Source organism: Trypanosoma theileri (genome assembly GCF_002087225.1).
Source record: "Trypanosoma theileri isolate Edinburgh chromosome Unknown TM35_Tth_27_V1, whole genome shotgun sequence".
NCBI classification, from domain to species: Eukaryota; Euglenozoa; class Kinetoplastea; order Trypanosomatida; family Trypanosomatidae; genus Trypanosoma; species Trypanosoma theileri.
Window position 1 is genome coordinate 395,285 of NW_021639869.1, and position 13,679 is coordinate 408,963.

General features: G+C 40.5%; 5 protein-coding genes across 5 annotated transcripts; all 5 read left to right on the plus strand.

The window, feature by feature from the left end:
- Positions 1 to 493: 493 nt before the first annotated feature.
- Positions 494 to 4,222, plus strand: TM35_000272220 (putative cation-transporting ATPase; the record flags this gene model as incomplete). The annotated part of the gene is made up of 1 exon (XM_029028115.1): positions 494 to 4,222. The coding sequence occupies one exon, from the start codon at positions 494 to 496 to the stop codon at positions 4,220 to 4,222; it is 3,729 nt and encodes a 1,242-aa protein (XP_028880698.1).
- Positions 4,223 to 5,623: 1,401 nt separating this feature from the next.
- TM35_000272230 (lipoate-protein ligase) lies at positions 5,624 to 7,069 on the plus strand (the record flags this gene model as incomplete). Its single annotated transcript, XM_029028116.1, has 1 exon — positions 5,624 to 7,069. One exon carries the CDS (start codon positions 5,624 to 5,626, stop codon positions 7,067 to 7,069), a length of 1,446 nt encoding a protein of 481 aa, XP_028880699.1.
- A 348-nt stretch (positions 7,070 to 7,417) lies between these two features.
- TM35_000272240 (putative RNA-editing complex protein) lies at positions 7,418 to 8,617 on the plus strand (the record flags this gene model as incomplete). Its single annotated transcript, XM_029028117.1, has 1 exon — positions 7,418 to 8,617. One exon carries the CDS (start codon positions 7,418 to 7,420, stop codon positions 8,615 to 8,617), a length of 1,200 nt encoding a protein of 399 aa, XP_028880700.1.
- Positions 8,618 to 9,075: 458 nt separating this feature from the next.
- TM35_000272250 (uncharacterized protein) lies at positions 9,076 to 11,847 on the plus strand (the record flags this gene model as incomplete). The annotated part of the gene is made up of 1 exon (XM_029028118.1): positions 9,076 to 11,847. One exon carries the CDS (start codon positions 9,076 to 9,078, stop codon positions 11,845 to 11,847), a length of 2,772 nt encoding a protein of 923 aa, XP_028880701.1.
- Positions 11,848 to 12,349: 502 nt separating this feature from the next.
- Positions 12,350 to 13,612, plus strand: TM35_000272260 (putative delta-5 fatty acid desaturase; the record flags this gene model as incomplete). Its single annotated transcript, XM_029028119.1, has 1 exon — positions 12,350 to 13,612. The coding sequence occupies one exon, from the start codon at positions 12,350 to 12,352 to the stop codon at positions 13,610 to 13,612; it is 1,263 nt and encodes a 420-aa protein (XP_028880702.1).
- Between the last annotated feature and the right edge of the window lie 67 nt (positions 13,613 to 13,679).

Sequence of the window (13,679 nt, forward strand, 5' to 3'; positions counted from 1 at the left end):
CTTTTTTTGGCATTTCTTGTTATTATTACTATTTTATTCTTGTGTCATGGTAGGTGTTATATATATTGATCTTTCTGTTCCTTTGTTTGTGTGTGTGTGTGTGTTTGTGTGTTTCTCATTTATTTATTTTTTTTTCTCTTTTCTCTTTTACTGTTGTTTTCATCATATTTGTATTCTACACGTTTTAGGTGCTTTAATTCAAAGAAGAAAGGAAGAAATTTGCTGCTACTCAACTGTTTGAAACTTAACTACCTCAAAAGGACGAGAAGAAAGCAAGTAACTGACTTGAAAGGTTCTGGTAATAAAAAAAAAAGAAGAGAGAATAGTCTTTGGAAAGGGACCTTGTCCTCCTCCTCTTTCTGCAGCAAGATAGATAAATAAATAAAAAAACAAATAATAAGGTATTAGAAAGTAACAAGTCTTATTTATATATATAGACGTTCTTATTATTATTATTATTTTTGCTGGAAATTGTAGGAGGAATACAGGTAGTATGATTTCTAAGAATAATATCATTAAGGAGATTCGTCTGTTAAAACGACGTCATTGGTCAACATGGGTGACTGTCTGGCCTTTTGTGATACTCTACTCAGTGACCTTTGCGCTTTATATGAATCCTGAGTTGATGTGGGATCGTATGACGTATCTTGTGCATACAACATACATTGACTTTTTCCACGCTATTTGTATTCCTTTGGTGTTTTTTATTCATGCATTTCTCTCGTTATTTACAATCTGGTCGGTACGCTTCCGTTCTTTAATTCTGTTTAAGGCGTTGAAGCCAGATCAATTGTCTTCAGCTACGCATGTGTTTGTTTGTACATTTGAACATAAGGGTGAATCCGAGATTGTACCACTGATAGCAGCAACAAGTGAACATCCCACCAGTTTTATCTTCCAACAGCGAAAATGGCGGTTAGACAGTAAAAGTGGAGAATTTGTAAAACCACGGTTTCCCACAAAGAACTTATTATCATCATATGTTGATTGGAAAGGAATTACATCTGCAGCTGAATGTGATCGTCAACGTGATAGTTTTGGTTCAAATACAATGGAGGTTGAAATTCCAGAGTTTCAAAACCTTTTTGTAGATCATGCACTTGCCCCATTTTTTGTATTTCAAATGTTCTGTGTTTTACTTTGGTGTTTAGATGAGTACTGGTACTATTCCCTCTTCACAGGAGTGATGATGGTAGGAATGGAGTGCACTGTGGTGATGCAGCGTATTCGAAATATGAAGACACTGCGAAATATGGCAGAAGTGCCCGTACGTGAAGTGACAGTCGTGCGGGGTGGAAAAGATGTTCGCATCACAACAGTGGAATTATTGCCGATGGATCTCATGGTTGTGGAGAATAACGTGCCTTGCCCAGTGGATGCGATCATTGTGCATGGCACCTGTGTGGTGAATGAGGCCACCTTAACGGGTGAGTCTACACCTCAACTGAAGGAAGCCACAGACCGTTTAGATATTCCTCTTGAGATGAAGAAACACAGTCGACATCTTCTCTACTCTGGTACGCAGTTGTTATTAAGTAATGGACCACATGGGGCAACCGAGAAGGAACGTGGACGTGCTCTTGCAGTGGTGCTGAAAACTGGATTTGAGACAAAACAAGGAAAATTACTTCGTACTATTCTTCACAGTCAAGGACGTGTAAGTGAAAACAGTGGAGAGTCTTTTGCATTTATTGGAGTTCTCGTTGTATTTGCGTTAGCTGCTGCTGGATATCTTCTTAAACGTGGTCTTGAAGATCCTAATCGCAGCCGATGGAAACTGTTTTTGTCATGTGTACAAATTATTACAGCAGTTGTACCACCGGAGTTACCAATGGAATTATCACTGGCGGTCAATACTTCTTTACTTGCTCTTATTAAATTGCAGGTATTCTGTACAGAGCCATTCCGTATTCCATTTGCTGGTAAAGTTGACACCTGCTGTTTTGATAAAACCGGAACTCTCACAACAGATGAAATGCTTTTTGGTGGTATTGATATGGCAGATGGAAAAGGATTATTAAATCAGTTAAAAACTGTACCCAAATCAGCAGAATTGGTTCTCGCTACTTGTCATTCATTACTTCAGTTAGATGGAACCGACACTGTTGCCGGTGATGCGATGGAAAAGGCATCGGTTTGTGCACTTGGATATAAAGTAAATATGGATGACACTGTGGTGTACGATCCACCTGCACCAAAGGAGGAGGAACAGAAGAATGGAACAAAACCTTCTACTGCCAGTAACAAAAAGAATAATGTTGGTGCGAATAGACAATACAAGATTCTTGTTCGCTTTCCTTTCTCAGCAAACTTACGACGTATGTCTTGTATTGTTAGCAGTCCAGAGGGAAAATTTGTGGTTTCAAAGGGTTCACCAGAAGCAATCGCCAAATTGTGTAAGAACCTTCCTGAAGATTATCATAAAATAGCGGATGAACATGCTTCTAGAGGTTTCCGTGTGATTGCATTAGCATCTCGACCTTTACAAGAGTCAGAACGAAGCAAGGAAGCTATTCATCAGATGCAGCGAGAAGATTGTGAACAAGGCCTTAATTTTGCTGGTCTTGCTATATATGAATGTCCTCTTAAGAAAGATGCAAAGAAAACCATTACAATGCTTCAAGGAGGAAGTCATCGTTGTGTTATTATTACAGGTGACAGTGTACAAACAGCGATCTCAGTTGCCCGAGATGTTGGAATCCTTCAATGTCGCAAACAACTTGTGGCGATTGGTGGAAATAAAGATGGAAATCATACTATAGAATGGTGTGATGCAGTAACAGGAGAAGTATTACAACTTGATCAAAGTAGTATTATCAAACATACTTTTGTACGTGATCGTAAACATATGACCCCTAAAGAAGATGAATGGGATCTTTGTGTAAATGCTGAAAATATTTCTCCATCTTGTATGACGACAATTATTAAAAATTTTAATGAACATATTGCTGTATGGGCTCGTTGTGCCCCAACCCAAAAGGAAGACATTGTAACCGATCTCAAGAAGAAAGATCATGTTGTTCTTATGGCTGGTGATGGTACAAATGATGTAGGCGCATTAAAGCAAGCACATACGGGTATTGCCGTACTAAATGCCGCTGCTGTCTCTGCATCCGCCGGCGATGGAAATGCATCTGCGAATGCCCCTCAATCTCATAATGAACCAGATGTACCTGCCGAACATAAATTACCACCGGGATTTAAGTTCACTGTTGTGCCGCCGCAACCTTCTCCAGATGCACCTTTTATGGTACAAATGCGTCATAAATTAGCAGAAGCCCGTAGGAAAGCAGAGATTGTGCAAATAGCACGTTGGAATAAACAACTTGAAGATAAAAAGAAAGAAAGAGAAAATGAAAAGGCTGCTGCTCCCCAAGTTCCTCCTGAATTAACTTCAGATTTTCTTATGACTTCAATGTTTAATGAGGATGATATGGATATCGGCGGTGTTCCTCAAGTAAAACTGGGTGATGCCTCTATTGCAGCTCCATTTACATGTCGTTCAAAAGCCCTCATGTCTGTTTGCGATGTTGTGCGCCTTGGACGAAGTACTCTTGTCACGACTTTGCAGATGTACAAAATTCTTGCTCTTAATTGTTTGACTTCAGCGTATTCCATGTCTGTATTACACACGGATGGAGTGAAGCTTGGTGAAAAACAAATGATATTGGCAGGTATGATTCTTTCCGTTTGTTTCCTTTGTATGTCACGTAGTCAACCTTTACCATATTTATGTCCTCAACGGCCTATTACGCGTGTGTTTCATCCATACATGATTTGTACTATTTTTATGCAATTTGCTTTACATCTTTACTGTATGGTTCAAACTGTCAAACTTGTGGAAGAAGTTGATAGTACGGAGGTTCAAAGTATGCGACAAGTTGGAAGTGAAGGAGAGTTTAAACCTACTCTTCTTAATTCGGCGATGTTTTTGTTAACGACTCTTATGGGTGGCGTTATATTTGCTGTGAATTATCGTGGTGAACCTTTTATGCAGAGTATTCGAAAAAATAAACCCATGTTTTACACATTGATTCTTCTCGCTGTTGTTGTTGTTTACTTCGCTTCTGAGACTGATCCAGAAGGAAATGCTATGTTTGAGATTGTAGCTTTTCCCTCACCGGAATTTCGTCAACGTTTTATTCAGTTGTTAATGATAGATGCTGGTGGAAGTTTTGCCATTGAATACGCTTGTCTTTATTTACTGACAGATTATGCGTGAGTAAAAAAAATGAGGGTGCGAATTGCAGCGAAGAAAATAATTGGCAGGTGTTTACAATAAAGGAAGCGTTTTGGATGGAAGGAAGGGGGGAAAAAAAAGTATGGAAATGATAGAAATGATTGTTTGAAAAGGGTAAGAAAAAAAAAAAAAAAAAGACGGAAACATTCTTTTTGTTATGTATGTGTTTGTGTATGTGTGTTTCTGCGTTTGTGGGCTTTTTTCTTCTAGGCAAAGGTGTTTTTGTGTGCCTAGGGAAAACGAAACAAAAACCGGTGAAGGAATATATATGTATTTATTTCTTCACAATTTAATTAAAAGAATAAATAACCTCTGGGTTTGTGAGTGTTGAATTACTACCCAGTTCTCACTGATGTTTTTTCTTTTTTTTTTTCTGTTATTACTGCCTCTGTATGTGTTTTGTTTCGTTTTTTGTCTGTATATGCCTAGGTGTGTATGTATATACTGTATAATTTCTGAGTGTTTCTTTTTTCCATCTGTAGTGTTTCTTATTTATTTCTCACTAGTTACAGAGTCGGTACAAGTAACAAGAACACACAAACAAACAAACAAACATCTATATACATATATATATATAGATCTATATATATATATATATATAGATAGATAGATAGGAAAGAAGTCCTTTGTAAATACTTCCACGTTGACAGTTGTAGATGAGTACCCTACTTGACCACACACCGAGTGTAACGATCTGTGAGAAGAGCAGCAGCTCCAAGGGTGATGGGCGGGAGGATGCGGTGCCGCCCCTCAGTGTACCGGAGTATCTTGACAGCACTGTAATGGCTGTTCTCACAGAGGGACTGGAGGATCTGTGCCGCCAGAGACCCGCAAATCCAGTGGACCACCTTGCGTTGTTTCTACTGCGGCGATCACAGAGTAATACCTCAATAGAAGTTGCACCCAAAGACGCCGTTCCAGTAGAACCGGTGAAGGAACAGCATTGATGTTAACTGAGTCTGTATGGCTTGGGTTTCCTACTGCGTTCTTATGTTCTTGTTGCACATTGTTAATAAAAATGTATAGGTGATACAGAGAGATTTTCTGGAATTATGGATATTTATACACACTTGTATTTAGTTGCAGGTAGAGATGGAATAGAGTGTGTGGTGTATGTTTTTTTGTTTTTCTTACTCACTCACTCTCTTTCCTATTCTCTTCCTTTATTTGTGTATTTCTGTATGTGTTTGTTGTGAATTTCATCTCTTGATATTTTGTAACATTTTCCCTTTTTTTCTTTTGTTTTTGAGTTTGTAACAACTGTGAATAAAAATTTAAATGGTTTTCTTTCTATACAGACATTTAAACAGAATCAAGAAAGATTATTAGGCTAGAAAGACATCATCAGATATCATGCGGGTTGCTAGATGTTGTTTCTATCCCATGACTTCACTAGCCTCATTTCTTACATGCCACACTTCAACCACACTTCCCGATCGTGTTCTGTCGACTAATAAAAAAAGTGTCTCTCTTCTCTCAAACTCGCGTTGTATTTATGAGAATCTTGCTGCAGAGGAGGCACTTCTTCGTGGTGTGGTGTTGGAGCGTGATGAGCAGTTACTGTTCCTATACGCCAACCGCCCGTGTGTGGTGGTGGGCCGCAATCAAAATCATTTGCATGAAGTCGCGTGCCGCCGTGTTCAGCGCGATGGTGTGGCGTTAGCGCGGCGCAGCTCCGGTGGTGGGGCGGTCTATCATGATGATGGGAATTTGTGTTTTTCTTTCTTCACACACCGCAGCGCGTATGATCCGGCGAAGAGTATTCAACTCTTACGTTTGTTTCTCTCTCATGTGTACGGCATTCACCCTGATCGTCTCACCTCAACATGTCGTCATGATCTCTTTCTAGACGAAAAGAAAATCACTGGATCCGCCATGCGAGTACAACGTGATATTGCCTTTCACCACTGTACACTATTGGTGTCTTCTTCTTATGAGTCTTTGGGGAAGTATTTACATTCGGATGGGGATTATGTTTCTTTTTCAACTTCGGCTGTTTCCTCTGTTCGTGCTCCAGTGACTACACTAGTGCGCAGCGGTGTTTTACCATCCGAATCATCACAAAATAGCGATGATATCGTACATGACACCAAACTGGCCGCAGCCAATTTCTTTGTTCGTCATGCAACAGATATTCTCTCTAATCGTACACCATGGGAGATGGATCCATCAGTGTTTAAAAAGAAGGAAGAGGAGATGAAATCAGTGGAGAATAAAAGTGGAGGAATTTTCGTACTCGATGTGATGGGCGCACTGCAGGAAGACACACCCATGGTGGATGGTGAAGGACGTAAACCCACTACAGGATCACCTCAAAGTATACAGGAAGAAACAAATCGCCTGCGCTCTGTTGAGTGGCTTTTTTCAATGCCCAAGTTTGAAACTCGTGTTTCTATTTCCCTGACAGAACTTCTTAAGTGGAGGTCTGATACACCACCAAGTGGTTGCTACATCTCAACAGATGATCTAGTGTATTTTATGCAAGGTCACAATCGTCTTGATGTTAGTGTAGTTGTTGAAAAACGTCGCATTACATCTATTTCTTCGTTTTGGTTTAAGGATGAAACAGATGTACAGCAGGATTCATGGTGTACATGTCTTCTTAAGATTATACTAGAAGATTACTACGTGGATGATGCTAATGTTGATCTGAGTGAAGCGAATACTCTTCTTGAATCTGCAATGCAACTGGAGTGTCGTGATCTGCTTGCTGACATGCCCTCTCCTGATAGGAGTTCAAGAGATAAGATCACCGCGATGCGGTGTTTTCTGCAAGCGGTACTCTCTGTGTGGCGTTATAAAAACGTTTTTATCTCTCCTTCGTGTTAAAGAATGATTTAATCCATCTACTTATTTGAAGGGGGTGTATTGTATGAGATGATAAAAGAGAGTAAAGAAAAAGGTAATATTCTTTTTTTTTTCTTCTTCTTTTATGTCCTGATAGGAGTTGGCTTAAGTTTATATGCTGTGACCTTCCTCTCCTGTTTTTTTTTTTTTTTTTTACTTTTTTACTGTTTCTTTGCTATACCTTCTGTAATCAAATGATAGGTGGAAATCAAAAGAAAGAAATAGAGAGAGAGAGAGAGAGAGAGATAAAAAGAGAAGATAGAAACAACAACTAAAAAAAGAAGAAAGAGTACTTTTGAGGTGCCAAAAAATAAAGCAATAAAATATCAAATGCATCGAATCACTTCTCGCATCTCGAGGTCTGTGGGGTTTTCACCATTGCGTCCTAGTCACTCTCCCTATACAGTGCCGCTTGTTCTGCTCTCGCGAAGCTATCACACAACATTACCGTTAAATGCACCCAAATCCGAGTCCCCTGCGTACCAGTGTGGTGAGTGTGGTAAGGCATTCCGTTTACTAAATGCTTTAAACCATCATATCATGACAAAGCACGCGGGTCACGCAAAGGCCATGGTAAACAAAGGAGGGAAATTAGAAGAAGTAAAACCTGAAGAGGCAAAGGGCAAGTCATCGTCCGGAACTGAAACAACCTCAACCTCAACGACAGCATCAGCAGCAGCAACTGCAGGGAAAATGCAAGGACATGTAGGATTTCCAGGAATGGCACATTCCACATTTGGAGGACCTTCTCTGTTTGGAGCTCCACTTGGTGGTGTTGGTGTTGCTGCTACTCTGGCGGCCTCTGGAAGTGCAGCGACAGGTACAACAACTGGAGTGGGGTCCGTAAACTCCACCTCAGATAATACTATTGCTAATGATGATGCGGATAAGAAATTATTCGTTTGTACCATTTGTCAAAAGACTTTTCGATTGGAGGCAGCTCTACAACATCACTATCAAGCAAAACATAATATGGAAATGCCTACATCTTCCACAAGTGGTAATAATATTGGTCAAACAACCCAAAGCAATACCCCTGCAGGTTCATCAAGTACTGCTTTTGGTAGTTCAGGGGATGATGCGACGAAGCCTTCTTCTGGAATGCAGTATATTCATAGCCAAGAGTCTGTTCTTCCACAGGCTCCACAGTATCACCTTGATGTTGCCCCAAATGCTCCTGAAGAGGGTGATGTGGCTGCCCATTGGCGTTGTGTAAACCATTGCGTCGTAATGGGACCAGTACAAAATATTCAAGAAGGATATGTCTTTGAGGATAAGGTTGTTCAATTTACACTCGTCACTGACTTTGAAGGACCATCACCTGGGGATCCTGACAAGGATTTCCACACTGTGCGGGTTTTTGATATCACATATAGCGATCAAGTAAAGAAGGAATTAAAAGAAGGTGAACGATTCCTTGTTACAGGCCGGTTACGCATGATACCACAATACGACGCTGCGATGAAGAAATATTATCACTATCCTGTTATTCAGGTTCACCCTGGCTGTGGTTCTGTTGTGAAGGTATAACACCTATGAAAGACGTCCTCTCGTCAGGTTAAACAGGAAAAAAAGAAAAAAAGAAAACCTTTCGCTGTGTCTGTGGTGCCTCTGTATTAATAATAATTATTTATTTTGTAATTTATATTGTATTATTACAAAAGAGTGAACAAAATGTTTTTTTTTTTTTCGTGTGTATCTAATGCTCTATAACATCGTTTTCTCTTTCTCTCTCTCTCTCTCTCTCTCAGTATAAGTTTTTCTTTTTTTTTCTTTCCTCTTGTATTTCCATATACATCAAATCTTTCTTCATTGTTAGAGTGGTCATTGACGACGACGTATACAACTGCGTAATTCTTCTTGTAATACAAGAATACAGTTAAAGAAAAAAAAGTGGGATAGAGGAAAGTAATAGATTGGTAGATATAGAAAAGAAGTAGAGGAAAGAGAAAAAGATAACTAAAGAAGAATAAGAAAGTTTAAATTACATGGCATCAGTTGATGTAGTGCAACAATCTACAAAACAAAAGAAGAGCCTTCATTCTGTGGGAAAGTTTGACTGTGAGGCGCGATGTTGTTGTGGTTTTGGAGATGTTATTTGGGTGGGGGAATTAAAAGGTGGAATAGCAGTGTATAGTGCACAAGAAGGAACTCTTTTAGAACGTATTAATGTTGGTAATACTGATACTAGGGTTCATTTCAAGTGTATTGTGGCTGTTTTTGGAGAAATTTGGGCAGGTACTATCACTGGTGAGGTTCACATTTTTGATGGAGTACTTAAACGTTGGAAAGGTGTTATCCGCATTCATGGTGTTGAGGCGGCGGCGCCAATAACATCTCTCTTCTTTGATGGCTATTCCGTGTTAGGTGGATCTGAGACTGGCCGTATCGTGCAGTGGAACCCAATAAACAAACAACAAATGACTGTCTTTGTGGCACTTGCCCCAGTGACGGCGGTGACTGTTGCCTCTGGTATTGTGGTTAGTGGTGATCGAAACGGGGCGGTGCAGCTGTGGAATATGTGCAATGGTTTGCTTGCGGCGGAGCACACGAAAGATACTTCTGGTGTTACGAGTCTTCTTTACGAGTGGACGACGTCTACGTTGTGGGTGGGTCGTCGTTGCGGTAGTATCAGTGTGTATGCGCTTTCCCCGCTGCTACAGTTTACGGGCCGTGTGCGTGTGGACGGTGGGGCGGTGATATCTATGCACGCCGTGAGCGGGAAAGTACTGGTGGTGTCGGCCGGCCGCACAGTGGCGGTTGTGGCGGCGAAAACACTTGCGGTTCTCTCGTCTGTCGCGGCGGCACACGATGCGTTTATTCACGACGCCGCGTGTGTTTACGCCGCTACATCTGTGCGTGCGTGGACGATTGGCAACGATGGCACTGCCCGCGTCTGGGACGTTGCCGGTTATTATATTCCCACCGCCCCAACCACAATGGCAACAACAGCTGCGAACACAATAGCAGCAAATGTTGGTACCGACCGAATGTTGCAAGAGGCGGAATGGGCGGTGCGAATCTCCGAATCGCAGGATCAAGCAGCAAGTGCGGCGGTCGAGTTGCGGGCCGCACGTGAAGAGGTACACGAACTACGAGTACGCCACACCGCCGTTGATCGTACACTCGGTGATAAGGATGCAGAGATCGCCGCACATCTTGCGCGGGTGAAGGAACTCGAGGAAGATGTTAAACGTCTGCAAAAGACAGTAGCAGATACGGAAGCCCGCGCGGATGCCGCACAACGAGAGTCCACTATGCTTCGAAAAGATTATAACACTGCTCTTCAGGATGCCTCTCAGGCACGTGCGCAGGTGTCGGCAAAGATTGCTGAAAAGTCAGGGGTTGAACAGCAGTTATCGGAGCAAAGGACGGAAAAGTCACATTTGGAAATTCGACTTCGTGATAAGGAGGCAGAGGTGACACAGCTCAAGGCGGAGAATGCGAAACTTCAAAATATATTGAGTGGGAAATCACTATCTTCATCCATACTACCATCAGAAAAGGATATGTATCAAAAGATGCTCGCTAATAATAGTGGAGCCATGCACCAAGAAATGGATGAACTTCGTAAAAAGTGTCAACTTATGAGTGGATTATTGGTATCAATGGAGTACACAATTAGACGAAAAGAGGAGGAAGAACGAGATTTAACGGCACTCATGAATGCTTTCCGTCGTAAAGTGGCAGATCGTGTTACTGATCCACATTTGGCTGCACTACTAAACCTTACTATGTTACGTAATCCAAGTCGATTTGAAATGGAGTGTGATGAACATACAAAGTTGTTATTACGTGATAGAAATGGTCCTTTTATAAGATTTCTACAACTATTGCGTGATCGTGAACCACGTACTTATGAAGAGTTGGTAGAATATTTGCAACATCCTCTTGCAGGATCCAAATTTGGTGACATATTTGAAAAATTAATGTTTCTCGCTCAGAAAGAAGGCGGAATTTCGGATAGTGATATGGTATCATTTAAGAAGAGTTTACCAACCCTTCTTGACTCACTGAATGCGTTGAATGCCTCCAAAACCATTACAGGAGGAGGGGGTTCATCTGCAATAGGTGGGCAACAAGGATCAACATTAACTGGATCGGCTGCAACTTCACAACATCCATTAACCTCACTAGATGCCAATAGGAATTCTACTATGGGTGGTGATACATTCAATAAGAACAATACAAACTTACTTTCTGCTACAGGATACCCTGGTGGAACTCTCCAGAGTGCCACAACTCTTCAACAACAACAACAACAACAACAACAACCGGTAACTTTGGGTGCTGCTCCTTCAGGGACTGCAGTGCCTCCACAGGGAGTGGATGATTTAACGGTTTTCCTACGAAGTTTAAATCCATTTAGAGAGAACCTTGATTCCATCGCTCAGGGTCCTCTGGGTTCCGCTGAGGATAGCTATGTCAAACAATTACGTAGTACATTTGAATTTATTTTACAGACACGCCGTGACTTGGTTGAGCAACTTTCAGTTTTGGTAAAACGTGTTGTGAAGGCACGCCAAGTAGTAGATGCGTTAACAAGCAACGCCAGAGATAATTCATCCCCTTCGCATCTTCGCCTTTCTGTTAGTGGTGGGGGTATAAGTGGTAGTGGAGGTTCCTCTGCTGTAGGTGGCCGACACAGTTTGGGGTCAATTGCGACAAATATTCTAGAAGAACTTCATCGTCTGGCATTGGGAATTGTCTCTACGTATTTGACAACCGCAGAAAAGCAACGTGTGGGCTTTGGAGTATAGAACCTTGTAAAGTACTGTGACTAGTATAGAAGTTGTCTTTACAAGAGTCTATATGTACGTATGTATGTCTAGGGTAGCATTAAATATGGTCACCGTTGAGTATATTTATTGTTTTTATATTCATACATATGTTTATCTATCTATGTCTCTCTACATATATATAGAATAAAAAAAGGGGAATGAGCTGTGTTTATTGCCAGTAAACTAGAACCTTGGACACTGTTTTGATTTTTTTTTTTTACTTTATCTGTTGCAGTTTTTTTTTTCGTTTCGTTTATTCCTAGCTTTCAAAAGAGAAAATATTACTGGTACTAGAAATTTTGATGATGATGATGATAGTAATGATGTGACTTTTTCTTTTCTTCTTCGTATTCTTTTTTTTTCTCTTAATATGCTAAACTTAATCAGTTAAATCATTCTGGACAAAAAAATAAATAAATAAATAAAGGTAGTAAAACATTTAAAAAAAAAGGAAAACAGTGTACGAAAAGGGTATTTTCATATGTCCCAAGGTACTGCTGAAAAAGAACAACAACCCTATGAGGTTCTAATAAATGGCCGTTTGTATGATTGCCGTGATTTCAAACATCCAGGTGGGAGTATTCTTCGATTTTTCTCTGGATCTGGGGATGCCACAGAAGCTTTCTTGGAGTTTCACGAAAGACTACCAAAGGCAAAAAAACTTTTGCAGATGCTTCCCAATCGTGTTGCCTCCCAAACAGGTGGTGCAGATCCAAAGGAAACTGCCAGATTAGAAAAACTCTCACGTGATTTCCGTAAATTACATGATGATTTACGTCAAGAAGGTCATTTTAAAGCATCTTATTTTCGAGCAATATATTTATTGACTGAAGTAATTATAATGCATGCGATTGGGTTATGGATTCTTATGAATACAAAGTATTGGATTCCAGCGTGTATTATACTTGGCATCGCAGAAGGTCGCTGTGGTTGGATTGAACATGAATGTGGACACTACAGTTTCTTTGGAATTTCCTGGCTTGATAAGAAAATTCAGGAGATATGTTATGGTTTGGGAGATGGGATGAGTGCTGCCTGGTGGCGCACACAACATAATAAACATCACGCGGCCCCACAGAAACTTCGTCACGATGTGGATATTGAAACTCTCCCTCTCGTTGCATTTAACAGAGTTGTGGCAAAGCGAGTGCGAAAGAACAAATTGGCACGTCGTTGGATATCATGGCAAGCGTATCTCTTCGCACCAGTTACAACCTCTTTGGTAGCTTTATACTGGCAACTCTACTTGCATCCGAGGCATATGATTCGAAGGAGATGTTACACCGAAATGATTTCTGTACTTTGTCGATGGTTCTGTATTATTGCTATTTGCTATCATATGCAGTTCACAGTTTTACAAAGTATTGGTGGTTATCTATTTCTTCAATCTTTTGGTGCTATTTATATATTTGTTCAATTCTCACTCTCGCATTCACATCTTGATGTACTTTCAGCCAACGAACAGATCCATTGGGTAGAACATGCTTCTATTTACACTATGAATATTTCTCCTCATTGGATGACCAATTGGTGGATGGGCTATTTAAATTTCCAAATTGAGCATCACTTGTTTCCTTCTATGCCACAGTTTCGTTTCGCAAAAATTTACCCTCGTATTCGCGCTTTTTTTAAAGAAAATGGTCTGAAGTATGACTCCCAACCCTATTTTGAAGCGTTGAGGATGACATTTAAAAATCTTAAGCAAGTTGCAGCTATGTTTGATGAACCCCCTTCTCAAGAATAGTCGACAAGATAGACACGACTTTTTTTCTTCGTTAATTGTTGTGTTTTTTTTTTTTTTTTTTTTTTTT